Below are 26,165 nucleotides of genomic sequence, written 5' to 3' on the forward strand. Positions count from 1 at the left end.
AAGCTGAGATCGCACCACCGCACTCCAGCCTGGGCGACAGTGCAAGACTCTGTCTCAAAAAAAGAAAAAGAAACAGAATGGTCAGGTGATCTTCTTGCTCCTGCTGTTTTTCAAGTGCCTTTAACCCAAAACAGTCAGTTTGCCAAAGTGGCATATTTTGGGGTAGCATATTCCTTTTTTTTTTTTTTTTTTGAGACAAGATCTTGCTCTGTCACCTAGGCTAGAGTGTAGTGGCACGATCACAGCTGTCTGCAGCCTTGACCTTCCGGGCTCAAGTGATTCTCCTACTTCAGCCTCCCAAGTAGCTAGGATTACAGGTGCATGCCATCATGCCAAGCTAATTTTATTTATTTATTTATTTATTTATTTATTTATTTATTGCAGAGATGGGATCTCTCTATGTTGCCCAGGCTGGTCTTGAACTCCTGGGCTCAAGCGATCCTCCCACCTCGGCCTCCCAAAGTGCTGGGATTACAGGTGTGAGCCACTGTGCCTGGCCTGGGGTAGCATATTCTTAACTACTGCACTCTCCTTGCCTTGTCACATAGTCAGCCAGCTCTGCATCTCTTAATCTAGGATATTTTTCAGAGTCAAAAGTTAACAGTTAATATCAATAGGTATATGTCTCTTCTCAACATAACAGAAGGTAATGTGAACAGGATAAAATGCCATAAATCAAGCGAGACCTTGTTAATGATTTATTCAGTCCTCTTTAGGATCTTTTGGTACTCTAGGAATCCTTAAGATTTACCATGCATTGAGTTTTTAATATTTCAGTTAATATAAAATTATAGTTAAATCAAAAATGAAAATGGCCTCTGTTCCATGCTATTGAGTGAATCTAAACTTTGAACATGTCTCTCAGAGGAAGTACAGCTCTTTTCCTAGCCATGGATTGAAGCAGTTCATTCCCTCTTGTTCTCCATCCTCTGTTTCAGATAAAGACCATTTTAAGCGGCTTTATCATCAGGGGCTACTTGGGGAAGTGGACCCTGCTAATCAAGACAGTCACGCTGGTGCTGGTAGTGTCCTCTGGTCTGAGCCTTGGGAAGGAAGGGCCGCTAGTGCACGTGGCTTGTTGCTGTGGCAACTTCTTCAGCAGCCTTTTCTCCAAGTACAGCAAGAATGAGGGCAAGAGGCGGGAGGTGAGCCGCTCAGCTTTCATCTGCAGCGAAACTTTCTTCTCAAAGCCCCCTCCTGCTGTCTGACCTGCAGGTTTGCACGTTTGTTTTCATGGAAGGCCTTGAAGCTTATGTAGAACTATTTGTTTTGTAGGTGCTTTCAGCTGCAGCGGCTGCTGGAGTCTCTGTTGCCTTTGGTGCACCAATTGGAGGCGTGCTTTTCAGTCTAGAAGAGGTGAGAAATGGGCAGCCGAGAGAATTTGTGATTTTGAGCAGCAAGGCCCTTTGAGGGTTAGAATCAAAGAAATATTGGATAAGATCCCTGCAGTTAATTAAGGAGCCACAGTTTCCACTGTTTGTTTTTTTATTTGTGTTTATTTTCTCTTTTTTTGAGACTGAGTCTTGCTCTGTCGTCCAGACTAGAGTGCAATGGTACGATATCGGCTCACTATAACCTCCACTTCCCGGGTTTAAGCAAGTCTCCTGTCCCAGCCTCCTGAGTAACTGGGACTACAGGTGCACGCCACCACGCCTGGCTAATTTTCGTGTTTTTAGTAGAGACGGGGTTTCGCCATATTGGTCAGGCTGGTCTTGAACTCCTGACCTCAGGTGATCCACCCGCCTCAGCCTCCCAAAGTATTGGGATTACAGGCGTGACCCACCATAGCGGGCCACCACCATTAAATTCCTGTTTGCAAGTATTGTTTTAAAAATTGCCAACGTGATTTTTTTTTTAAAAGACTTATAGTATTTTCTGTCTCATAACCAACTTAATTAAGCATTTTTGATTTTGGTAACCCAAATGGGTTATTCCAGGGGTTGGCAGACATTTCTGTAAAAGGCCAGGTAGTAAATGTGTTTGGTTTTGTGGGCCATACAGTTTCTGTTGTAGCTGTTCGGCTCTGCTGTCATAGCGTGAAAGCAGCTGTGAACAATACGTCCACAAATGGGCATGTCTGTATTTCCATAGATATTTCTTTATGGACAGTGAAATTTGAATTTTATGGTTTTCACATGTCACAAAATATTGTTCTTCTTTTGAATATTTCAAATCAAAAGATTTTTTTCCCCTTTTTCAATCAATTAAAAATGTAAAAACCATTCTTAACTCATGTGCCATATAAATGCATTCACTGGGCTGCATGTGACTTGCAGCCCAGAGTTTTCCAAACCCTGATCTACTCTGTTGTCTGTAGAATCCATTCCAGAGGTTTATTTGCTTCTAGGGGAGTCTCTGTGCCATGAACAGAATTATGATTAAATACTTTTCTCTTAAAAATATAGCTAAAACCCGCCTTGATTAGTGTCCATTCCACTTCTAGACATAGTTAGATTCCTCTGGGGATCTTTGCTGATGCATTTTGGTCATATTAAGTCCAGGCTGATGGAATGAGTGTGTTCACTCTTGGACTTAGAGTGTGACTTTCATGCCAATTAGAGGGCCTGGCTCTGAGCAGCTCTTTCTCCGGCCAGTCTCTAATTTTCTACTTTTTCATCTCAGGTCAGTTACTACTTTCCCCTGAAGACCTTGTGGAGGTCATTTTTCGCAGCCCTGGTGGCAGCCTTTACACTGCGATCCATCAATCCCTTTGGGAATAGCCGTCTTGTTCTGTTTTATGTGGAATATCACACACCCTGGTACATGGCTGAACTCTTCCCCTTCATCCTTCTTGGGGTCTTTGGGGGCTTGTGGGGAACCCTCTTCATCCGCTGCAACATCGCCTGGTGCAGGAGGCGCAAGACCACCAGGCTGGGGAAGTACCCGGTGCTGGAGGTCATTGTGGTGACTGCCATCACTGCCATCATTGCCTACCCCAATCCCTACACACGCCAGAGCACCAGCGAGCTCATTTCTGAGCTGTTCAATGACTGTGGAGCCCTTGAGTCTTCCCAGCTCTGTGACTACATCAACGACCCCAACATGACTCGGCCTGTGGATGACATTCCAGACCGGCCTGCTGGTGTTGGTGTTTACACGGCCATGTGGCAGCTGGCCCTGGCACTGATCTTCAAAATCGTCGTTACCATATTTACCTTTGGCATGAAGGTAAGTGAAAGGGAAGGAAGATGGGGTGGGGACCCATATCCTTCTGGGGACAGCACCCTACTCTCTAAAATAAAATTGTGGTGGGAAAAAAGGGGAACTGGCCTTTCTTGAATGTTCTCATGTGCCCTGCAGGAACTTGACATTCCTTTAATCAATAGGAAACAACTTTTAATAAACAAGCTTATTAAATAGAGATTTTAATCCCATTTTACAACTGAGGAAACTAAGGCTCTGAGATCTTAAGAGGCTTGATCAGACCCACAGTTTAAGAGAGACAGAGCTAGGCATCAAACCCACCTCACACATTCCCAGAACAGGTGGTGGTGACCACAGGTTTCCTGCCAATGGCCAAGTGATGCCAGGTGGTGGAAAAAGCCCAGGTCTGGCTCAGTTTGGCTCAGTAAACATGCATTGAGTATCAGCTGTATCTTAGGCATTGTGCTAAGTCTGAGGGATACAGAACCCAAACAAAGCTGCCCTTGCAGAGCACACAGCTCTGGGAGAAAGAGATGCAGACCCGGAGTTCTGACACTGTGGTGAGCACCACACTGGTATGACAGGAGCACAGAGTGAGTGTGTTCCCCGTCTGGGCAGGGCTGGGCATGACAGGGGCTCTTTGCACACATTGTCTTTGAAGGGCAGAGCTGTGGATGACAGCACATGCTTTCTTTTCCTCCTCCCTCCCTCCCTCCCTTCCTCCCTCTTTTCCTCCCTCCCTTCTTCCTCCCTTCCCTTCCCTTTTCCCTTCCCTTTTCCCTTTTCCCTTCCCTTCCCTTCCCTTCCCTTTTCCCTTGTTGCAATCAACACCTGTATTTAGCTTTAGAACATTTTCATCTCCCAAGTGGAAATTTCATGTCCATTAGCAGTCACTCCCCATTTTTCCCTCCCCTAGTCCCTGGCAACCACTAATCTGTTCTGTCTCTAGATTTGCCTATTTTGGACACTTCATATAAATGACATCATATAATCTGTGGCCTTTGGTGACTGGCTTTTTTCATTTAGCGCCATGTTTTCTAGGTTCATTCCCATTGTAGCATGTGCCACTACTTCATTTTTATGGCTGAATAATATTCCATTCTATGGAGATCCCACATTTTGTTTATCCACTCATCCTTTGATGGACATTTGTGTTGTTTCCACCTTTTGACTATTATGAATAATGCTATCATTGCTTACTTAAAGAAACTTTTATTAGAGTATATCGTCCATATAGAGAAGTGTACAGCTTGATGGAGTTTCATAAAACATACACACACTTGTGTAACCAGCACCCAGGATCAGAAGCAGAACATTATCTGTCCCCCAGAGCCCCTTTTGTGTTCCATTACTATTGCTTTCTGTGTGGTATTTCTATGAATTGTCTTTTTAATTTCATTTGCTTTTATTAAAAATATAAAATAGAGACCCAGTCTCCTTGTGTTTCCCAGGCTGGTCTCAAACCCCTGAGCTCCAGTGATCCTCCTGCTTTGGCCTCCCAAAGTGCTAGGATTATACACATGCGCCATTGTGCCCTGCATGAATTGTCTTTTGTTTTTTTGGAGACAGGGTCTCACGCTGTTGCCCAGGCTGGAGTGCAGTGGCACAATCATGGGTCACTGCAGCCTCGACCTTCTGGGCTCGAGTGATCCTCCTGCTTCAGCCCATGGGGACTACAGACACGCACCACCACACCCGGATAATTTTTGTATTTTTTGTAGAGATGGAGTCTCACCATGTTGGCCAGGCTGGTCTGGAACTCCTGGGCTCAAGTGATCTGCCTGCCTTGGCCTCCCAAAGTGTTAGAATTACAGGCGTGAGCCATCACACCTAGCCTGAATTGTCTTTTTTTTTTTTTTTTTTTAATCTAATGGTCTGGCATGGTGGCTCATGCCTGTAATCCCAGCACTTTGGGAGGCCAAGGTGGGTGGATCATGTGAGGTCAGGAGTTCAAGACCAGCCTCGCTAACATAGTGAAACCCCGTTTCTTCTAAAAATACAAAACTTATCCGGGCATGGTGACACATGCCTGTGGTCCCAGCTACTCAGGAGGCTGAGGCACAAGGATCACTTGAACGCAGGAAGCAGAGGCTGCAGTGAGCCGAGATCATGCCACTGCACACGGGCCTGGGCGACAGAGTGATATTCCATCTCAAATAAATAAATAAATAAATAAGTAAATAAAGTCTAAGAAGTTGTTTACTTCAGTGTGTTGTAGTGGTCAAATACAAACCTGAATTTGGGCCTTAAGAACAAGGATGGGTGGACCTTATTAAACAGCTGGCTGTCTCTGATCTGTCATCTCCTAGCAAAGGGATTTGTTTTCGTGTCTCAGGAAGATGCTGGTAACATTTTATGATGCTTGCTGAGAAAAGTCTCCTTTGATGTTACAAGGATATAAATGATGTAGAATAAGGGAAAGCTCAGAAAGGAACAATTTCCTAAGGACTGTTCTAACTCTAGAAATCACACCCAAGGGTCCAAACTTCACTTGAATTAAGTTAAAGTTCTGCTTCCATCCTCAGATGGGTGACCACCTGGGGCTGGCATCATTGCAGCTGCTGCCTAGGGTCAGTGGTCACGTGTCATTTCAGTGAACACAGGGAGTCAGGCATGTTCTATAGCACATGTGTGGTCATTAGATAAACTAAAATGTATCTTCATCCAGCAGGGTAGAGAACACACTGGTGCCAAGATGTTTTAGTTTACATTGTATTTCTTTGCTGCCCCTATCCTGGCTTGGAAATATTCAGAATACTTATTGGAAAATGCACTTCATTAGGAAGAGGGAACTGCCTCCCTCGTCTCTCTCTGACAGGTATTCAGCCACCACCTACTAGAGAGGGCAGGGAGCCATTGAAGTGCTTTCTGGAAGATCCAGGGGGCTGCAATGATGGATTCAGCTTCTTTATTTTACCTGGGAGCAGTCACAGGCCCTTCTTTTCCGTTTTCATGCTGTGGCTTGACATTTAATTTTAAAAGCCATTCTGAATGACATGGCAAGGGGAGAGAGAAAGTGGTGTCTCAAGTGACAGATGCTCACTTTGAATTTTATTTGCAGTGGGGCTTATTCTTTAATCCACAGCAGGCGAACCCAGCCAGCTTTTGAAGGAGAGGGAATCAAAGTATAAAATTGCATTCTCTCTAAGTTGCAGTAGATATGACTGACTAAGCAGGTCAAATCATTTGTCCCACCTTTCCCCAGCTGACCTATTTTGCAGAGTTGCACCTCCTCTGAAGACTGAAGCTAAATACAAGCCTGTCTTCGAGGGGGAATGTGTTTCCTGGGGGTTGTGAAGCGGGGACTCAGTCTTTTCCCCTCATGTTGCTTTTCTCTGTGTCTCCTCAAGATCCCATCGGGCCTCTTCATCCCCAGCATGGCTGTGGGCGCGATAGCAGGCAGGATGGTGGGAATTGGCGTGGAGCAGCTGGCCTACCATCACCATGACTGGATCATCTTCAGGAACTGGTGCAGACCTGGTGCAGACTGTGTCACGCCAGGGCTTTACGCAATGGTGGGAGCTGCGGCCTGCCTTGGTACGACCACGGGTGAGGCAGGGAGGGGGACCGGGGAACTAACCTGGCTTAGAGGACTGCCAAGAAGGAAGACATGGACTTGAACATTTTCTTTACTGGGGATAGGCTGGGTTGTGTGGCTATAACAAGTAAACCCCTAAATCACAATGGCTTAATGCACCAAGGCTTATGTCTTGCTCACTATGCACACACACACACAAACAGATGCCCTCAACTTGTGATGGGGTTTACATCCTGATAAATGCATCATAAACTGAAAATATTATAAGTTGAAAATGCATTGAATACACCTAATCTACCAAACGTTGTAACTTAGCCTACCTTAAACATGTTCAGAACACTTACATTTACCTACAGCTAGGCACAATCATCTAACAAAGCCTATTTTATAATAAAGTTGAATATCTCTTGTAATTTATTGAATACTGTACTGAAAGTGAGAAACAGATGGTTGCTTGTGTACTTGAGGCATGGTTTCTACTGAATGCATGTTGCTTTTGTACCACAGAAAGTTGAAAAATTGTAAGTTGAACCATCGTAAGTCAGGAACTGTCTGTAAATAAAAAACTTGGTTTAGCAGAAGGCTCTTCTCCACCTAATCATTCAGGGGCACAAAGGTGGGTCTGTCCCCTGTCTATAGTCCTTAAGAATTTCTGTGCTGTTCTGTTTATGGGGTTCTTGAAGAGCACCATGCTTGCTTAGTCAGAAGCCTGCAGAGCCCATGTAGGATCCACTCACCAAAAAGCTTATGTGGGCCAGGGTGAATAGACAACCCAGGATCCCTCATTGGAGCAGAGGCCCCAGTGAGATTCAACTTCAGGCTCCCTAGTGCAAAGCCACATTTGACGGGGCCTGGCCTGGGTTCCAGAGGCCCAGTGCAGGAAGCATGTGGGAGTGTCTGCTCGAAACAGGTGTGAGGGGGAATTTACAGCCTGTCTGTCATTTTCCCCAAATCATGTTTCCATGAGCTGCCCGGGTTGCACTTTGGAATTTTACTCCTCCCCTCTGTTGCAGGTGGAGTTACCAGGATGACGGTATCATTGGTGGTTATCATGTTTGAATTAACGGGGGGTCTGGAGTACATCGTGCCTCTGATGGCGGCAGCTGTGACCAGCAAGTGGGTAGCTGATGCATTTGGGAAAGAAGGCATCTACGAAGCCCACATTCACTTAAATGGGTACCCTTTCCTTGATGTGAAGGACGAATTTACTCACCGCACACTGGCCACCGACGTCATGCGGCCCCGGCGGGGAGAGCCACCGCTGTCGGTGCTCACGCAGGACAGCATGACTGTCGAGGATGTGGAGACCCTCATAAAGGAGACTGACTACAATGGCTTCCCCGTGGTGGTCTCCAGAGACTCCGAGCGCCTCATTGGATTTGCCCAGAGGAGGGAACTGATTCTCGCAATAAGTGAGTAAAGAGAGGGAAGCTCACATTTCACCAAGAGCCGAATGTCATCCTTTGTACCCCTAACATTATCCAAGATTTTTGAGGTGATGTGCATTAAGCCAGGGGCTCTCAAACTTTCACATGTCTCTGGGTCACCCAAGGGTCTGGCTCAAAAGCAGATTCTGATTGAGCAGGTCTTGGGTGGGACGTGATACTACATCCCTCACAAGTTCCCCATTAATGCTAATACTGCTGGTCCCCACATCACACTGTAAGGAAAAAGGCTTTAAACCCAAGTCTTGGGTAGAAATTCTCAGTTGGAAAGTGACTACATGTTTGCAAGCAGCCCCCTGGCCCTGCTCCGCTGCTGCCTTTCAGCAATTGTTGGCTAAAGCTGAGAAGGAAGAGAGGCGACAGCCTGGAGTGGCCCGGGCTGAGCTGTCTCAGACTTTCAGGTGAACCAACCATCTGGCTGAGATCGTGAGTTCTCTGCCCCAGACACCCCTTGCCACCACACAAGTCTTTTGCTTCACTTTATGATATGATGTCTGATTCCGCAGTTAGAGGCCCTTGTGGGTAAATGTGCAGACATTGCTGGAACCAATTGCATGAGATTATTTTCCTCTTGTGTTTGAATGACAGTCAGCTGCACTGAGGGGCAGGCTGTTGAGTTGGGGAGGGGAGTATGGGATGATGCCCAGGTCAGGGTGTCCCAAAGACAGGTGGATCAGAGAAGCAAGCCCAGGGGCCCCATCAGCCTGGAGATGGCTCCAACAGAAGGGCAAGCAGGAGGTAGGAGAATTCCCAAGACAGAGGGGGCCGAGGGCTGCCGACTGAGGGCCAGAGGTCTGGTTGTGAGTTGCTGGGACCCTAGGCAAGGAGGAGCTGTGAGCCTTGGAGGGGTAGAGTCCTGCCAGGCCTCAAGGTGGCAGGGTCAAGGACCAGCATAGCACATCCACGGGCACGCTCAGCATCCTTGCTCTGTGATCTGTACAACATTCCAGCATCTCATGATAGACCAGGGCCCATGGCATGGCTCCCATGCACACATGACAGTTTTACTATATATCTTCCAGAGTATTCTTGAAGCTTGTCAATGGGACTTTCCCTGGTCTGATGTTGGAATGGCCCACTGTGAACACATTTCCACCAGGCAACTGCTTGCTTCTCTCCCTATCCTTTGTTTCCTGTTTCCAAGGCACCTCCCTTAAACCTCTTCCCGATGTTACATAGCTTTAAAATATCTTTAAGGCATCTTCATCAAAGGCTTTATAAAAATAAGTTTAGATAAGCTATCCTCTCCCATTTTAGCTTGACACTCAAACATTTTTACCTCCTCCAAAGCAAAAATTGATTTGGTATTTTAGACGCTGTAGCAAGTTTGTGCTTAAGTGTTCAGCGATGCTTCTCCTTATTATAGGTCCTGTTGCTTAACAGGTAGGTAGGTGCCTTTGTGTAAATATTGCCTTATAAGTAATGAGGTTTTTTAAGGTTGTTTAAGTAGTGTTGGGTTTGTTTAAAAATACTGTAATCAGCAGCCTTTAAAAAGTTTTTCATTCCCTAGAATCTTTTAAGCAAAGGTTGAAATTTAAAAACTAAGGTAATAAATGTCACAGAATCTATTATCTATTGTATAGCTCCAGGCACACCTGCTAAGAGGCAGCTTACTAATTTTGCTGAAACCCATTACTGTAATCAAGTGGGAAGCAGTAATTGTCATCAACTGGTTAGAGAAGAAATTTAAGCTTACCAACCAAGTACTCTTCTAGAAGCTATGTTTGGAATGTCTGAAGACGCACCACACGGTGTAAATACTACCTATATGCTTTCAATCAGACCGATAATAATATAGAAGGTGCTATTTACATGGTTTGTGCAAAGGGAAGGAGTGTTTTGCTCTGAGGAATCAGAAAAGCTGTTTTTTTTGGCCTGTGGAAGTAGAAGAGTCCCTGTACTCTGGTGGAGAAATACAGGTGCATGACCTGTATTTGAGGAATCTTGTGCCATTTTATGAGTATAGAAATAGGACAGCATTTAGCTAGACACTATTCCATGCCAATTTCACTTCCTAGAGGAATTGGGAGCAAAGATTATAGACAGATCCAAGATAGTATGGATCAGAAAAGAAAGGTAAGTGAGGTAAATAAGGATTTTTCTTACATATCATGTTTAAAAATTGTAGCAACTGCTCACATGGAGCTGAAAATGTTTTGTTATGTTTTGAAATGCCAAAGCATGGCGTTTTCTTTGTTAGAGAGCACTTCGTTAGCACCACCTGGGCAACATGACTCTTCACCATCACATACTAGCACATGGGGCCATATGCGACTCTTGCCCAAGTTCCTGGCAAATGGGCCTTTACCTCTGGTTGCTCTGCAAATATGAGGACTCGTCTGTACTCAGCAGGGCTCAGGTGCTTCTTGTCTTGAGTTCTGAAGTTAAGTAGGGTTCAAAGAGGACTCAGCGGGGAGTTGCAGAGATGATTAAAGGGTGGAAAGTTAGAGTTTCAGGGAAGAGTTAAGGAAACTCTCAGGTTTTTGTGGTCGGGTGGATGATTTATTAGGCTGGTACAAAAGTAATTGCGGTTTTTGCCATTACTTTCAATGGCAAAAACCGCAATTACTTTTGCACCAACCTAATAATAATTATTCTCCAGTATGTGGAAGATGCTTAGTTGCAGAAAGGGGTGTATATCTAGCACTGAACAAGAAGTTAAGTGTCAGATCTGTCAGACAAGGGAGAAAAGAGGTTTCTGCCCGGGAGGGCTGTTAGTTACTGGACTAGGTCATGGAGAACAGTGGTGTCATCTACATCTTTCTGTTGGGGATGTTTATGTATATACATACACACATAGAGGGACTTCTCCATGCTTTAGTGGACAGACAATAACTTGTAAAATAATCTGCTTTTTCTTCTGTATAGTCTTTACCTTTTTATCTTATCTTTGTACTACTTTTGTGGTTGCTTTCAATTTTCCATTTTAACCTATCTCATTAATTATATCTGTCTTATGGACGCATTTAAAAAAATTTTTTTGAGACAGGGTCTCACTCTTTCACCCAGGCTGGAGTGCAGTGGCGCGATCATAGCTCACTGTAGCCTCTACCTCCTGGGCTCAAGCAGTCCTCCTGCTTCAGCCTCCAGAGAAGCTAGGACTACAGACTCGCACCAGCATGCCTGGCTAAGCATTTTAAATTAACAGGATGATAGACTATTACCTCCCTGAAAACATAATTCACGTGGGAGTGCTCCTCCTCAGCACCGCTGACATTTGGGGCTGGATGATTCTCTGTGGTGGGGCTGTCTTGTGCACTCTCGGGTGTTGAGCAGCGTCCCAGGGCTCCACCCACTGGATGCCAGGAGCGCTTGCCCTTTCCTATTGTGATAACCAAAAATGTCTTTAGATATTGCCAAATGTCCCCTGAGGGTGGGGGCAGAATTACTCCCAGTTGAGAACCATTGCTTTAAAGCCACTCAATAGCCTAACGAATATGTGATTATTTCCAATTTTGAAAAATTTCTTGGCCTATCACATAGTTTGTGAAATTCCTCTTACTCACACTTTATTATTTACCATCTCTACATCTGGCATGTGAACATATTGCTTTTAGGAAATGGAATGTTAAGTTGAGTAACCTTAGCAGGTGCTCATAAAATGTACACTTTTTTTTTTTTTTTTTTTTTTTGACTAAGTCTTGCGATGTTTCCCAGGCTGGAGTGCAGTGGCGCCATCTCGGCTCACTGCAGCATCCACCTCCCAGATTCAAGCAATTCTGTTGCCTCAGACTCCCGAGTAGATGGGACTACAGGCACATGCCACCATGCATGGCTAATTTTTGTATTTTTAGTAGAGACAGAGTTTCACCATATTGACCAGGCTGGTCTCGAACTCCTGACCTTAAGTGATCCGCCGACCTCAGCCTCCCAAAGTGCTGGGATTACAGGCATGAGCCACTGTGCCTGGCCTAAAATGGACATTCTTTTTCAAGAGCTGTGGACACTGAGACTCATTCTAGTAGAATATATGGCAAACCTCCTACATTAAAGACAGTTTTAAAGACAGTTTATTTTTAAAACCTTTAAAAATGAAGTTTATTACATTTTTTCAAAGTGAAAATAATACACACTCCAAATATTGGGGAAATCAGAAGCAAAAGGAAACATTTAAAAAGCTACCTACTTTCTTATCACCAAAGAAGACATGATTGATATTTAGTGAATTTCCTTTTTGTCTTTTAGCTCTTTTAAGAAGATGCATTTTCGGTTGTATTGTTTTGGTTTCTTCTTCAACACAGACTCCCAAGTGTTCCTGGGGTCTGTGGTTCTCTTTTCTTGTAGCACTGGCTCATCCCTTGGGTGAGGAGTTAGTTGGTTTATCCTTTCACACAGGAAATATTTCTTAAGTGTCCACCATGTGCTGATACCATCCTAGAAGCTCAGAGTCCAGGGATGACAGCACACTGCCTCTGCCCTCTGTGAACTTACATGCAGGCATTTTGGTGTTTGATGATTTCTGGTCCAAACTGAGAGTAGATGTTTCACTTAGTAGAGAATTGCAAAGAGCTTTCTTGCTGGTTCTCCTTCCATTCATAGGCTTTTGCCTGTTCCTAGCACCTCTACCCACAAAGTTTGAAGCCTCCTGTAAGTCTGTAATAGAGTTGCAAAGTGGCCTAGCAGAACCTTTCTGAGGAGAGTAGCAGTCGCCACTGTGGGAATAGCAAGGTGTATAGCTTAGGCCTCTGGCTCTGACTCTAGCTGATGCCTATATTTTTGCTTGGCGGTAAATACCTTGTGGGCTTTCCTTCCTGATGCCTCCTATGTGAGATAGGTTCAGTTTTATGTGGCAAGCAGAACCAGATACACTGACATTTAGTAGACCTACTCATTCATTCATTCATTCATTCATATGTGCATTTGACAAATATCTGTTTTGTGTCTACTATGTGCTAGGCATTGTCCAGGCACTGGGAGTGCACTGGTGAGTAAGAGTTCATTGAGCTAGTAGCTGTTAGAATCAGGGCTTCTAACCCAATCAGTAGGTTCAAAGGAGATATAAGCATGTTATTTATTTTATTGTAGCAAGTGGATGAACCATTTATTAAATTGTATTTGGTTTAAGAAGGGGTTCAGTAAATCCGTGTCATCAACTCTTGATTGGGGTTTGCGGCTTGATCCAATCCTGACATTCACTCAGTGGTTGAAATTGATGGAAATCCTGTTAGTGGGACTTTAAGAGAATCGGCTGGTCTATGGAAATGAGCAAATAAGTATGTGTTGCCAGTTGCCTCCCTGTCTTAGTGGGTAAGGACAGAAACATCTTGGTTTAGGAGAGAAGTACGTAGTATATATCAAACAGTCTACGTTTGAAAACATGTTGTGCATCAAAGTCGTCTGGTATTTGTGGCAGAATCATACCCCATTTGATGTAACTTGATTTAACCTGACCCATATAATGTGAAGGCATTTGCCCAGCAGGCCCTCTGTTCCTCTTTTAAACAGAGACCCTTTTTCAGACTCAGCCTGACCCCAAATGCTGCCAGTTTTCCATTAGAGTACTCTATTGCACTAAATGGCCTTAGAGGAGGCAGTTAGAATTTTATTTTTGAAAGAACAATATAGGTGAGTAGTAGTCTTTGAGAAGGCAAGAAATGTATTATGGAAACCAGGATCCATTTTAAAGCAAGCCTTGCTGTACATTTTCCCTAACCTTTTCCCATGAACCAAAAGAAAGATTAAAATTCCAACAGAAGGAAAATCGCCTTGGAGAAATATCTTGAGACCAATGGATTTATTTCATGTGTGACTTAAAATAGCCTGGGTTTCTAGCACCGCGTTAAGCTGTATTTCTAATGAGTTCCTGTTACCCTACTTTTCTTCAACTTTCTTTCACATGGCTTTTTCTACAGACAGAAATAGGCTAATTGCTACCATAACAGTTTTACTATCTTTCTTTGAGAGATCCACAAAATGGCCCATTTTTAAGACAGGAGATCCAAAGGGTGGTGGGGGGGTGGGGGGATGCAGCTTTTCTGGGGTTGTTTCTTTGGACCCAAGGGTCGCATTTGGGATTGAGCTGCATTTCTGGGCTGTGAGCCTGGGCTGGCCGTATTGATTTCTTGTTCCTCCCAGGATTCATAATGCCATTTGGGCCAGTTATAAGTTAGTTCGTAAAAAGAAAAACAATGTATTAAGGTCATCGGGCAGCTAAGTAAGTTTCTTGTCACGTCAAACTTCAGCCCATGATGAGGTGAAGGAGCATAAGGAAAGCCAGAATGGAGGGCCCTGGGCTGTTTGGGGTGCCTGGAGTCTGGGGGGAAGCAGTGAATGTCCCCAAAGGGGCCATCTGGGTCAGGCCCATATTGCCAGACTTTGGCAACAAATGATCCGGTCACAGCAGGGGACCCTCACACAGCATTAGCTGCAGAGAGATGCCAATTCCACAGATGTTTGGCTAAAGCCCCTTATTAAGAATGTGTGGTTCATCCTCCGAACCTCTTTTCTGTGGGATTCTAGATGCTGTGTGTGAGTGTGGGATGGGGAGTTGCTCAGCAAGGGATTTTTGTGTGGCTTATTGTTCCTGCTCACCCCATTCTAGAGAACGCCAGACAGAGGCAGGAGGGCATTGTGAGCAATTCCATCATGTACTTCACGGAGGAACCCCCCGAGCTGCCGGCCAACAGCCCACATCCCCTGAAGCTGAGGCGCATCCTGAACCTCAGCCCATTTACAGTCACAGACCATACCCCAATGGAAACAGTGGTGGATATCTTCCGGAAACTGGGGCTCCGGCAGTGCCTGGTGACGCGGAGTGGGTGAGTAGCCGGACATGTGGCCAGAATGACCTAGGGAGAAAAAGATGAGTGAGACATGGTCTCAGCCCTGAAGGATGTGGAGGGCCACAGGGTGGAACAGTCCTTCAAAGAGAATGGCAGTAAGCTGTGGTGAATGTGCTGAGAAGGAAATGTACAGGGGGCTTGGGACTTAGGGCTGGGCAGCAGTGTAGCCAGGGAAGGGGGCGGTCCAGTTTGGACTGCTGCCTGGGCTGAGGGAGGTTGAGTAAAAAGGGGCAGAGCCACAGGAGAAGGGCTTGGCGTTGCTTTTCTACCCCCCGCCACATGTGACACTTGGCTTAGGGAGGAGATTCTGCTATAACATGATATATGCGGTCCTCAAAATCACAGCACTATGCAAAAAGTGATCCATGCAAACCACAGGACTTCTGGGAAAAATGGGGTTAGGTACACAACAGTCAAAAACTTCATCAGTGATACATGACATAAAAGAGGTGAGAATGTAATAAGAATGGTAGTACCAAGCCAGGTGCCATGAATGGCTCGTGCCTGTAATCTCAGCACTTCGGGAGTCTGAGGCAGAGGATCACTTGAGCCCAGGAGTTCGAGACCAGCCTGAGTGGCAAGACCTTATCTCTACAAATACATTTTTATAAGATCAGCCAGGTGTGCTCATAGTCCCAGTAACTCGGGAGGCTGAGGCAGGAGGATCACTTGAGCCCAGACCTCCAAGGCTGCAGTGTCCTAGGATTGCACCACTGCACTCCAGCCTCAGCAACAGAGCGAGACCCTGTCTTGTAAAAAGAAGAGTGGTAGTACCATGTTACACATTAGTTAAATGGTTAAGAAATACAGGGATATTGCCGGGCGCGGTGGCTCACGCCTGTAATCCCAGCACTTTGGGAGGCCGGGGCAGGTGGATCACGAGGTCGGGAGATTGAGACCATCCTGGCTAACACAGTGAAACCCTGTCTCTACTAAAAATACAAAAAAATAGCTGGGCATGGTGGCGGGCACCTGTAGTCCCAGCTACTCGGGAGGCTGAGGCAGAAGAATGGCATGAACCCAGGACGTGGAGCTTGCGGTGAGCCGAGATTGCACCACTGCACTCCAGCCTGGGCGACAGAGCGAGACTCCGTCTCAAAAAAAAAAAAAAAAAAAAAAAAAAGAAATACAGGGATACAACAGAAATATGTCACTTCATCTTAAAAAGGCCTGAAGTTGGCTGCGGGGTGGGTTTCACAAGCTCTGACACTTATGAATTACTGGGAAGGGGTGGAAGGAGGAGAACCTGAACTCAAGGGGAAGTGGTCACAGCAGGTGTGGATGGGCATGGCTCCTCACACATGCGTGAACTGAGGTTGCTTGTGGATGTTTGGGGGCTGGGCACGTGCATTTTGTGTATGCTGATCTCACTGGGTTCAGCTGGGTACAGTTCTCTGCATTTGCCTAGAGTTTCTCATGGATGAAATCACACATAAGCAAAGGTAAAATCCATATTATGCTCAGATTGTTCCTAATATATCAATTTGTTTGAAACAACTTTGTTTTTGAAATAAACATGATTGGAGAATGGAGAGATTTCATGACCCCATGGCATTGTCCCTGCTGCCTCTTTTGTTTTGTGTTGTCACAAATCAGGAAACCAACAATGCAACGATTGAGGGTCCACTGTAGTAGCACCAGAGGTGCACTTCCTTAAAGGCCATTCCTTGGCCTCTGAGTGTCCCAAGTTCCATGGTATGAGAAGCTTGTATAAGGGAAGGGGTTGGCTTGGTCAGGGTAGCCTGGAACCTAGGGTTATATCTGCCCATTTTATTCCTTTATGGGCTGGGAGTAGGAGGCAGGGAATGGGTTCTGGAGACATTGGTACCTAATAAAGTTTAGGCCTTTATAGATTCCAGAGGCTCAACTATCTAATATAGCTTATATTTCCAGAGCCGGCACACTGTAACACAGCAGTTCTCAACTGGAATGATTTTACCTCTCAGGGACATTGGGCAATGTCTGCAGACAATTTGGGGTGTCATGACTGGAGGGAGGGATGCTATTTGGCATCTAGTGAGTAGAGATCAGGGATGCTGCTAAACATCCTACAGTGAACAGGACAGCTCCACAATAAAACATCTGGCCCAAAATGTCACTAGTTGTGCAGTTGAGTCACCTTGGACTGGATGTCCCTGTATAGCTAAATGAGCAATCCTATTCATTCTGCTTTCTTCCTGCTGTCCTGGTAGCAAGCACATGGGGGGACAGGCTCTGCAATTTGCAAATTTACCCAGAGAACTCCTGGCCAGCAGAGTGAGCGTCCTCCTTAGCTCTGACTACAGAGAGAGCAGTGTCTTGCATGTGGGAGGTGCAATCAATAGGGAAAAATAAATGAGTCCTTGTGTTTGACAAGGCTAGGGATCATTTCTGCTGATGAATTTTAAAGGAGCTCAAGTGGTTTTTCAAACTTGAGTGTGGATCAAAATGCCCTGGAGGATTAAACCTCCAGGTTAAATCCAGATTTCTGGGCCCTGCCACAGAAGTACTGATCCCTGGAGGTCTAGGGTGAGGCCCAAGAATGTGCACTCCTGACAAGCTCCCAGGTGATGCTGCTTCTGCCAGTCTGGGGACCCCACCTTGAGAACCACTAAAGTCGATTGATACACTTGAGTTTCCAGTATTATACTTGGTATAAATACCACTGTGATTGGCCATGCTGTCTCAAGTGTGTAGCAGTTTCTCCTTTCCTTTAAAACAATAATCCAATGTCAGTTATCATTGGAATTTCAGTTCAGTCAGGAAACTCTGCCCTTAATGCCCACTCACGCCTCACAGAGCCCCATGAGGTCTTCCCGTGAAGATCTGGGTGCCGAAATTGGCCCCGAATGTGCTTCAAGAAAGCAAAATTGCACTCTCTCTCACTCTACATCTTTTAAACAAACACAGATGCTGCTGCGTTAGTGCTGGCAAGGGATCCTTGTCTGCGGGGCCTTTCATCTCCTTGGGCTTCTTGCCAGGTCAGGCACGTCTCTGGCCAGCTCTCATGTTTGATGTGCTCGGCCACCCTGTGCCTTCCCTGCTCGGGATGGCCACGAGCCTGAGCTCCACCACTGGCCTGGATCACCTGCAGCATTTCTCAGGTCTGGGGTTCAAGGGGCATCATAAAACTGGACCAGGAATCAGAATGCGACAATCTAGGAAGCCTCCAGTTGCTAAGAATGAATTTGGGTGAGATTTTCCCTATGAAAGTTCTAGAAAGGAAAAGTGAGTAAGGGAGGCGGTGTCAGATTTTCCCCAAGCCCTGCTAGGTGGTCCACAGGGGCTTGGACAGGGTAGCTTTCACAGAAGAGCCCAGCTGCTCGAATCTGAATTATGTCCTTGGTCATAGATCTGGTAGTTTATAATTCACTGAATTTGCTTGAACTACTACCCAAAGGGGCTAGAAGTTCAAACACTTGATTTAAATCAAATAGGACATTTCATGCCACTAACGAAGCCTGCTGGATTTGATGTTACCTCCTTCTGGGTTGATGTTCGGCTTTCTTCTTTTGTGATAATTATCATCACAGGCCAGGGCACAATTTATGCACGAACCCAAGGCAGCTCCTGAATTCATATTTCCCTAGCGCTGTTATAATCAACTGAACTTTTAGACATTACAGTCACAGAGCTTTAAAAGGAGGTTTTCAGAATGCAAATACTTGATCTTTTGATACTGTCTCCAGGGTGAAGATAGGGAAACAAAAACCAGGTTTTGTAGATATGGGAGGGTTCCGTGTATGTGTGTGTGTGTGTGTGTGTGTGTGTGTGTATGTACGTATGTGTGTGTTATAGTTATCACTTTGCAAACACTAACAAGTCTTATTTTTTTCAAAGCAACATTGGTTTATTCAACATTATATTGAGCATCTATTTTAGCTGGGAACTGTAGGGGGCACAAAAAGTGTTTTTGTTGTTGTTGTTGTTGTTGTTTTAAAAGCTTGTTATCTACTAAGGAACATGGACATAATCCAGTTTAAGTGGTGCTACCCAAGGCAGGCTCTCCAGTGGGGACTGTTCTGTTTTTTTTTTTTTTTTTTTAAATTTAATTTAAAGTTCTGGGATACATGTGCAGGAAGTGAAGTCTTGCTACATAGGTAAACGTGTGCCATGGTGGTTTCCTGCACCTACCAACCCATCACCTAGGTAGGTAGCCCCACATGCATTAGCTATTTATCCTGATGCTCTCCCTCCCCAACCCACGACAGGCCCCAGTGTGTGTTGTTCCCCTCCCCGTGTCCATGTGTTCTCATTGTTCGGCTCCCACTTATAAGTGAGAACATACAGTGTTTGGTTTTCTGTTCCTGTGTTAGTTTGTTGAGGATAATGGCTTCCAGCTCCATCCATGTCCCTGCAAAGGACATGATCTCATTCCTTTTTATGGCTGCATAGTATTCCATGGTATATATGTGCCATGTTTTCTTTAGCCAGTCTATCACTGGTGAGCATTTGGGTTGGTTCCATGTCTTTGCTATTGTGAATGGTGCTGCAGTGAACGTACGTGTGCATGTATCTTTATAATAGAATGCTTTATATTCTTTTGGGTATATGCTCAGTAATGGGATTACTGGGTCAAATGGTATTTCTGGTTCTAGGTCTTTGAGGAATCACCACACTGTCATCCATAATGGTTGAACTAATTTACATTCCCACCAACAGTGTAAAAGCATTCCTGTTTCTCCACACTCCCACGAGCATCTGTTTTTTCTTGACTTTAATAATTGCCATTCTGATTGATGTGAGATGGTATCTCATTGTGGTTTTGATTTGCATTTCTCTAATGATCAGTGATGCGGAGCTTTTTCTGATATGTTTGTTGGCTATATAAATGTCTTCTTTTGAGAAGTGTCTGTTCATGTCCTTTGCCCACTTTTTGATGGGGTTGTTTTTTTCTTGTAAATTTGTTCCTTGTAGATTCTGCATGTTAGACCTCTGTCAGATGGATAGATTGCATAAATTTTCTCCCATTCTGTAGGTTGTCCGTTCATTCTGACGATAGTTTCTTTTTCTGTGCAGAAGCTCTTTAGTTTAATTAGGATCCATTTGTCAACTTTTGCTTTTGTTGCAATTGCTTTTGAGGTTTTCATCATGAAATCTTTGCCTGTGACTATGTCCTGAATGGTATTGCCTAGATTTTTTTCTAGGCTTTTTATCGTTTTGGGTTTTACATTTAAGTCTTTAATCTATCTTGAGTTAATTTTTGTATAAGGTATAAGGAAGGGGTTCAGTTTCAATTTTCTGCATATAGCTAACCAGTTCTCCCAGCACCATTTATTAAATAGGGAGTCCTTTCCCCATTGATTGTTTTGTTAGCTTTGTCAAAGATCAGATGGTTGTTGATATGTGGTCTTATTTTTGAGATCTCTATTCTGTTCCATTGGTCTATGTACCAGTACTGTAGTGTTTTGGATACTGTGGCCATGTAGTATAGTTTGAAGTTGGGTAGCATGATGCCTCCAGCTTTGTTCTTTTTGCTTAGGATTTTCTAGGCTATATGGACTCTCCACCCAAAAACAACAGAATATACATTCTTCTTGGTGCCACATGACACTTACTCTAAAATCAATCACATAACTGGAAGTAAAACACTTCTCAGCAAATGCAAAACAACTGAAATCATAACAAGCGGTCTCTCAGACCACAGTGCAATCAAATTAGAACTCAAGATTAAGAAACTCACTCAAAACCACACAACTACATGGAAATTGACAACCTGCTCCTGAATGACTCCTGGGTAAATAATAAAATTAAAGCAGAAATCAGAAATTCTTTGAAACCAATGAGAACAAAGAGACAACATACCAGAATCCCTTGGACACAGCTATAACAGTGTTAAGAGGGAAATTTATAGCCCTAAATGCCCACATCAAAAAGCTAGAAAGATCTCAAATCGACACCCTAACATCACAACTAAAAGAACTAGAGAACCAAGAGCAGACAAACCCCAAAGCTAGCAGAAGACAAGAAATAGGCAAGATCAGAGCAGAACTGAAGGAGACAGAGACACAAAAAACCCTTCAAAAAGTCAAACCCAACAAATCCAGGAGTTGTTGTTTTGAAAATATTAATAAAATAGGCTGCTAGCTAGAGTAATAAAGAAGAAAAGAGAGAGGAATCGAATAGACACAACAAAAAATGATACAGGGGATATCACCACTGACCCCACAGAAATACAAACAGCCATCAGAGAATACTATATCACCTCTATGTAAATAAACTAGAAAATCTAGAAGAAATAGATAAATTACTGGATGCATACACCCTCCCAAGACTGAACCAGGAAGAAGTTGAACCCCTGAATAGACCAAATTCTGAAATTGAGGAAGTGATAAATAGCCTACCAACCAAAAAAATCCCAGGACCAGACAGATTTACAGCTGAATTCTTCGTACCAGAGGTACAAAGAGGAACTGGTACCATTTCTTCAGAAAGTATTCCAAACAATTGAAAAGGAGGTACTCTTCCCCAACCCATTTTATGAGGCCAGCATCATCCTGATGCCAAAACCTGGCAGAGATACAACAAAAAAAGAAAACTTCGGGCCAATATCCCTAATGAACATTGATGCAAAAATCCTCAATTAAAAAAAAAATACTGGCAAACTGAACCTGGCGGTATATCAAAAGGCTTATTCACCACGATCTAGTCAGCTTCATCCCTGGGATGCAAGGCTGGTTCAACATACACAAATCAATAAATGTAATTCATCACGCAAACAGAATGAAAGACAAAAACCACATGATTATCTCAATAGATGAAGAAAAGGCCTTAGATAAAAATAACATCCCTTCATGTTAAAAACTCTCAATTAAGTAGGTATTGATGGAGCATACCTCAAAATAATAAGAGTCATTTATGACAAACCCACAGCCAATATCATACTGAGTGGGCAAAACCTGGAAGCATTCCCCTTGAAAACCAGCACAAAACAAGGATGCCCTCTCTCACCACTCCTATTTAACATATTGTACAATTCACCCATTTACAATGCATGATTCAGTGGTTTTTAGTAGAAAATGGGTTATGCATTCATCACCACAATTTTAGATCATTTTCATCACCCCCAAAAGAAACCCCACACCCCTTAGCTGTTACCTCCTATACCACAGCCCTTGGCAACCACTACTCTACTTCTTTCTGTCTCTGTGGACTTGCCTATTCTGGACATTTCATGTCAATACAATCATGCACTATGTGGCCTTTTGTGTTTGGCTTCTTTCACTGAGCATCATGCCTTCTTTCTTTTTTTTTTTTTTTTGAGATGGAGTCTCGCTCTGTTGCCCAGGCTGGAGTGCAGTGGCGTGATCTCGGCTCACTGCAAGCTCCACCTCCCGGGTTCACACCATTCTCCTGCCTCAGCCTCCCGAGTAGCTGGGACTACAGGCGCCCACCACTATGCCCGGCTAATTTTTTTGTATTTTTACTAGAGGTGGGGTTTCACTGTGTTAGCCAGGATGATCTCGATCTCCTGACCTCGTGATCCGCCCATCTCGGTCTCCCAAAGAGCATCATGTTTTCAAGGTTCGTCCACACTGAAGATGTTTCCATACTTCTTTCCTTGTTAGGGCTGAATCATCTTGCATTGTGTGGATAGACCACATTTTGCTGATCAATTCATTAGTTGATGGACATTTGGTTTCCCTTTTTTTCTTTTTTAAAAATTATTTTTAATTTTTGTGGGTACATAGGTGTATATATTTATGGGTATATGGTATATTTTGATACAGGCATGTAATGCATAATAATCATATCAGGGTAAATGGAGTCTCAATCACCTCAAGCATTTATCCTTTGGGTTACAAACGTTCCAATTCTTTTAGTTATTTTTAAATGGACAGTTAAATTATTGATTGTAGTCACCCTGTTGCACTGTCAAATACTAGATTGTATTCATTCTTTTAAACTATCTTTTGTACCCATTAACCATCCTCCATCCCCTCCTCCCCCCTCCCCCATTCCCTTTAGTTTTCAGATGAGGAGGTGAGACTCTAAGAAGCAAAACACTGCTCAAGGTTAAAGGGAATTGGTTGCAGAGCCAGTCTCATCTGGGTTCTTACAGGTCTCCTATCTCCTGAGGCACAATCAGCTGCCAGGTGCTGGGAGGACCTTTGATGGAGAGCCCTGCCAACTGACCCTAACCCTTGAGGACATCAATCCCCTCCATACAGCACCCTCTGGGACCAACAACAGTGGGGAGTAGACCTGGGCATGATGGGAAGATATGTGGCAGCATCCTTAAGTATCCAGATTCCTGGAATGGCTGCATTTTGGGATACCTGTTCAGTAAAATACTGAGGATATGGGGCCAGGTAACGGGATTCCGTGTCCTATGTTTATGGTATATTATAGATTCACCCACAGAGGTCTATTTGTGTCTGAAAGCTCCTGGCTGGGAGTAACAGTGAAAGTATTTAAGAGCTGGTGCCAGATGATGAACTCATTTGTTATGAATTGTGGGGAGTTCGCTGTAGTTCTATAAGGTATGAGGTTGGCAGGGGACATCCCAGGGTGTCTAGCTCAGTGGCTATAAACCAACTGGTGTGGAACTATTTTAGTACTTTTTAATCTGGATGGTGGTTCTCAACCAGGGGCAATCCTGTCCCCCCTCCACAGGAGACATTTGGCATTGTCTGGAGACATTTTGGTTGTCATGATGGGGGATGGGGATGCTGCTGCATCTAGTGGGTAGAGGCCCAGGATGCTGCTATATGTTATACAGTGCACAGAATGGCCTCTCTGCAACAAATAATTAGCCAGCCTAAATGTCACTAGTGCCAAGGTGGAGAAACCCTGCGTAAAGCCTTCCCAGGTGGAGGACTGGATGGGTGGAAGGAGTCCTATGGGCCCAGCTTGGGACTCATTTCACTGCTACTGCATGGGAAGGGGCCTCACTGGGGACTCTTATCTGCCTATAAATAGAGGCCCTTCCCAGTAACAAAGCCACCTTTCCTAACTATCATGGCTCTCTTGAAATTAATTAGAATCATCAGAGCTAGAACAAAATTTACCTGACCCTGGGAGGAAACCGTGTTTAAAAACATTTACTTAAATTTTTGTGGGTACATAGTAGATGTGTATATTTATGGAATACATGAGATGTTTTGTTACAGGCATGCAATGTATAATAATCACATCATAGAGAATGGGGTATCCATCACCTCAAGCATTTGCCCTTTGTGTTACAAACTATCCAACTGTACTCTTTTCATATGCCTGTTTGCTATTTGTATGTCTTTTGAGAAATGTCTATCCAAATATTTTGCCCGTTTTTTTGATCAGATTATTAGATTTTTACCTATAGAGTTATTTGAGCTCCTTATACATTCTGGTTATTAATCCCTTGTCAGATGGGTAGTTTGCTAGTGTTTTCTCCCATTCTGTGGGTTGTCTCTTCACTTTGTTGATTGGGAAACCTTTATTTCTTATGTGGGCCTCTAAGGCTCTGACATGCCTCAGGTCTGGAGGCCTGGACTGCTCTTCTCAGCAGAAATACACAGCTGCCAAAGCAAAAGGGCAACTCTGATGAGACCGGGGCCCACTAAAGCTTTTGCAACCGTAGAAGCAGGGTGATTTGGCAAAGTATTGGGTAACAGTGCCCTTGAGAAAATGTGTATCTCTGGTTGATTGATTGCAATGGGCCCTCGTTATGACAGTTGAGCCCGAAGCAACTAAGACAATTCAGAATGGAAAGAAATGTTTTCATGCTCTGCCAGCTGGACCCAGCAACCTTCCTGTGTGAGACCAGAGCCCTTGTTGGACCTTGAATCTATCAACTGTGTTCATGTTCACAGATGGGTTTTCCCAGGAGAACTCAGCATCTCACTGCAAAGAAGAGTACTAACATTTGTTTCCTTTAGGTAGGTCTTGTTTCAGGATTATAACAACATTTAGGTTTACAGAACAATTGAGCAAAAAGTGCAGAGTTCCCATATATCCCCTTCTCCCCCCTCAGTTTCCACTATTGTCAATATCTTGCATTACTGTTGTATTTGTTGTAATTGATGAACCAATATCAATACATTATTATTAACTAACATCCATAATTTACTTTAGAGTGTACTCTGTGTCATATATTTCTGTGGATTTTGGCAAATATATAATATCATGTATCCACCATTACAGGATGATACAGAGTAGTTTCACTGCCCTAAAAATCCCCTGTGCTCTGCCTATTTATCCCTCTCTTCCACCCCCAAACCCTGACAACCACTGATCTTTTTACTGTCTCCATAGTCTCCATCCTTTTCCAGAATGTTGTGTATTATGTAGTTGGAATCATTCAGTATGTAGCCTTTTCAGACTGGCTTCTTTCATTCAGCAATACACGTTTTGATTTTCCTCCAGGTCTTTTGATGACTTGATAGCACTTTTGTTTTTATTGCTGAAGAATATCCATTGTCTGGATATGCTACAGTTCAGTTTATCCAGTCACCTACTAAATAACATGTTGGTTGCTTCCAGGTTTTGGCAATTATGAATGAAGCAGACATCTTCTAAGACATTTTCTTTACATAACTACCAAACCATAATGATGTAAAATTAACAGTAACTCAATATATCATCCAATATCCAGTTGATATTCATTCAAATGTCAACTCAGAATTCCATCAAAGTTTGTGCATTGCATTGTTTTGCTTTTTTAGTCTCTTGTCTAGAACAGTTCCCTGCCTTGTTTTGTTTTTTTTAATGACAGAGATTTTAAAAAATAATTCCAACTTTTATTTTAGATACAAGAGGTACATGTGCAGGTTTGTTACATGCAAAGATTTCCTTTGAAGAGTCCAGACCAGTAGTCTCACATTCTGGGTCTGATTATTTCCTCATGATTCAATTTGGCTTAAGTAGTTTTTGGCAGCATTCCAACATAGGTAATGTTATAGAGTCTGCTTTTCTGACTTTGTTGATGATAAGCTCCATTGCTTGGATGAGGTGGTGATGACCAGAACCCTCCATTGTAAAGTGACATTTTTCTCTTTGTTCATAATCTGTAGAAAAGTACTTTGAGACCATGTGAATTTTCTGTTTTCCAGCAACCATTCACCCAATAATTTTGGTATCCATTAATAATTATTGGTTAAGCTAATTATTACATTGGGGGCTGCAAAGTATTAATTGTCAAATTCTGTCCTGCTTCCTGCGTTTATCAAGTACTCCTCCCCATTTAAGAAAAACAATCACTGTAGGGTCATGACATATTCTTTTAATGTTTTTGTAATTTATATTGTCATTATTCTGTTTGCTTAGCATGCTCTCTCACTATTTTACTCTTTCCTA

The 26,165-nt window shown here is 43.7% G+C and overlaps 1 protein-coding gene across 2 annotated transcripts in view; it reads left to right on the top strand.

The window, feature by feature from the left end:
- The window catches only part of CLCN4 (chloride voltage-gated channel 4), a 508,359-nt gene that overhangs the window by 476,626 nt on the left and 5,568 nt on the right, over window positions 1-26,165 (top strand). For both annotated transcript variants that reach the window (XM_050776582.1, XM_050776580.1), the window contains exons 7-12: window positions 939-1,145; window positions 1,276-1,356; window positions 2,623-3,168; window positions 6,495-6,681; window positions 7,696-8,094; window positions 14,669-14,885. In XM_050776582.1, coding sequence (XP_050632539.1) covers window positions 939-1,145; window positions 1,276-1,356; window positions 2,623-3,168; window positions 6,495-6,681; window positions 7,696-8,094; window positions 14,669-14,885 — 1,637 coding nt within the window. The remainder of the gene's footprint in view (window positions 1-938; window positions 1,146-1,275; window positions 1,357-2,622; window positions 3,169-6,494; window positions 6,682-7,695; window positions 8,095-14,668; window positions 14,886-26,165) is intronic.

This window comes from Macaca thibetana, chromosome X, assembly GCF_024542745.1.
Source record: "Macaca thibetana thibetana isolate TM-01 chromosome X, ASM2454274v1, whole genome shotgun sequence".
NCBI lineage: Eukaryota > Metazoa > Chordata > Mammalia > Primates > Cercopithecidae > Macaca > Macaca thibetana.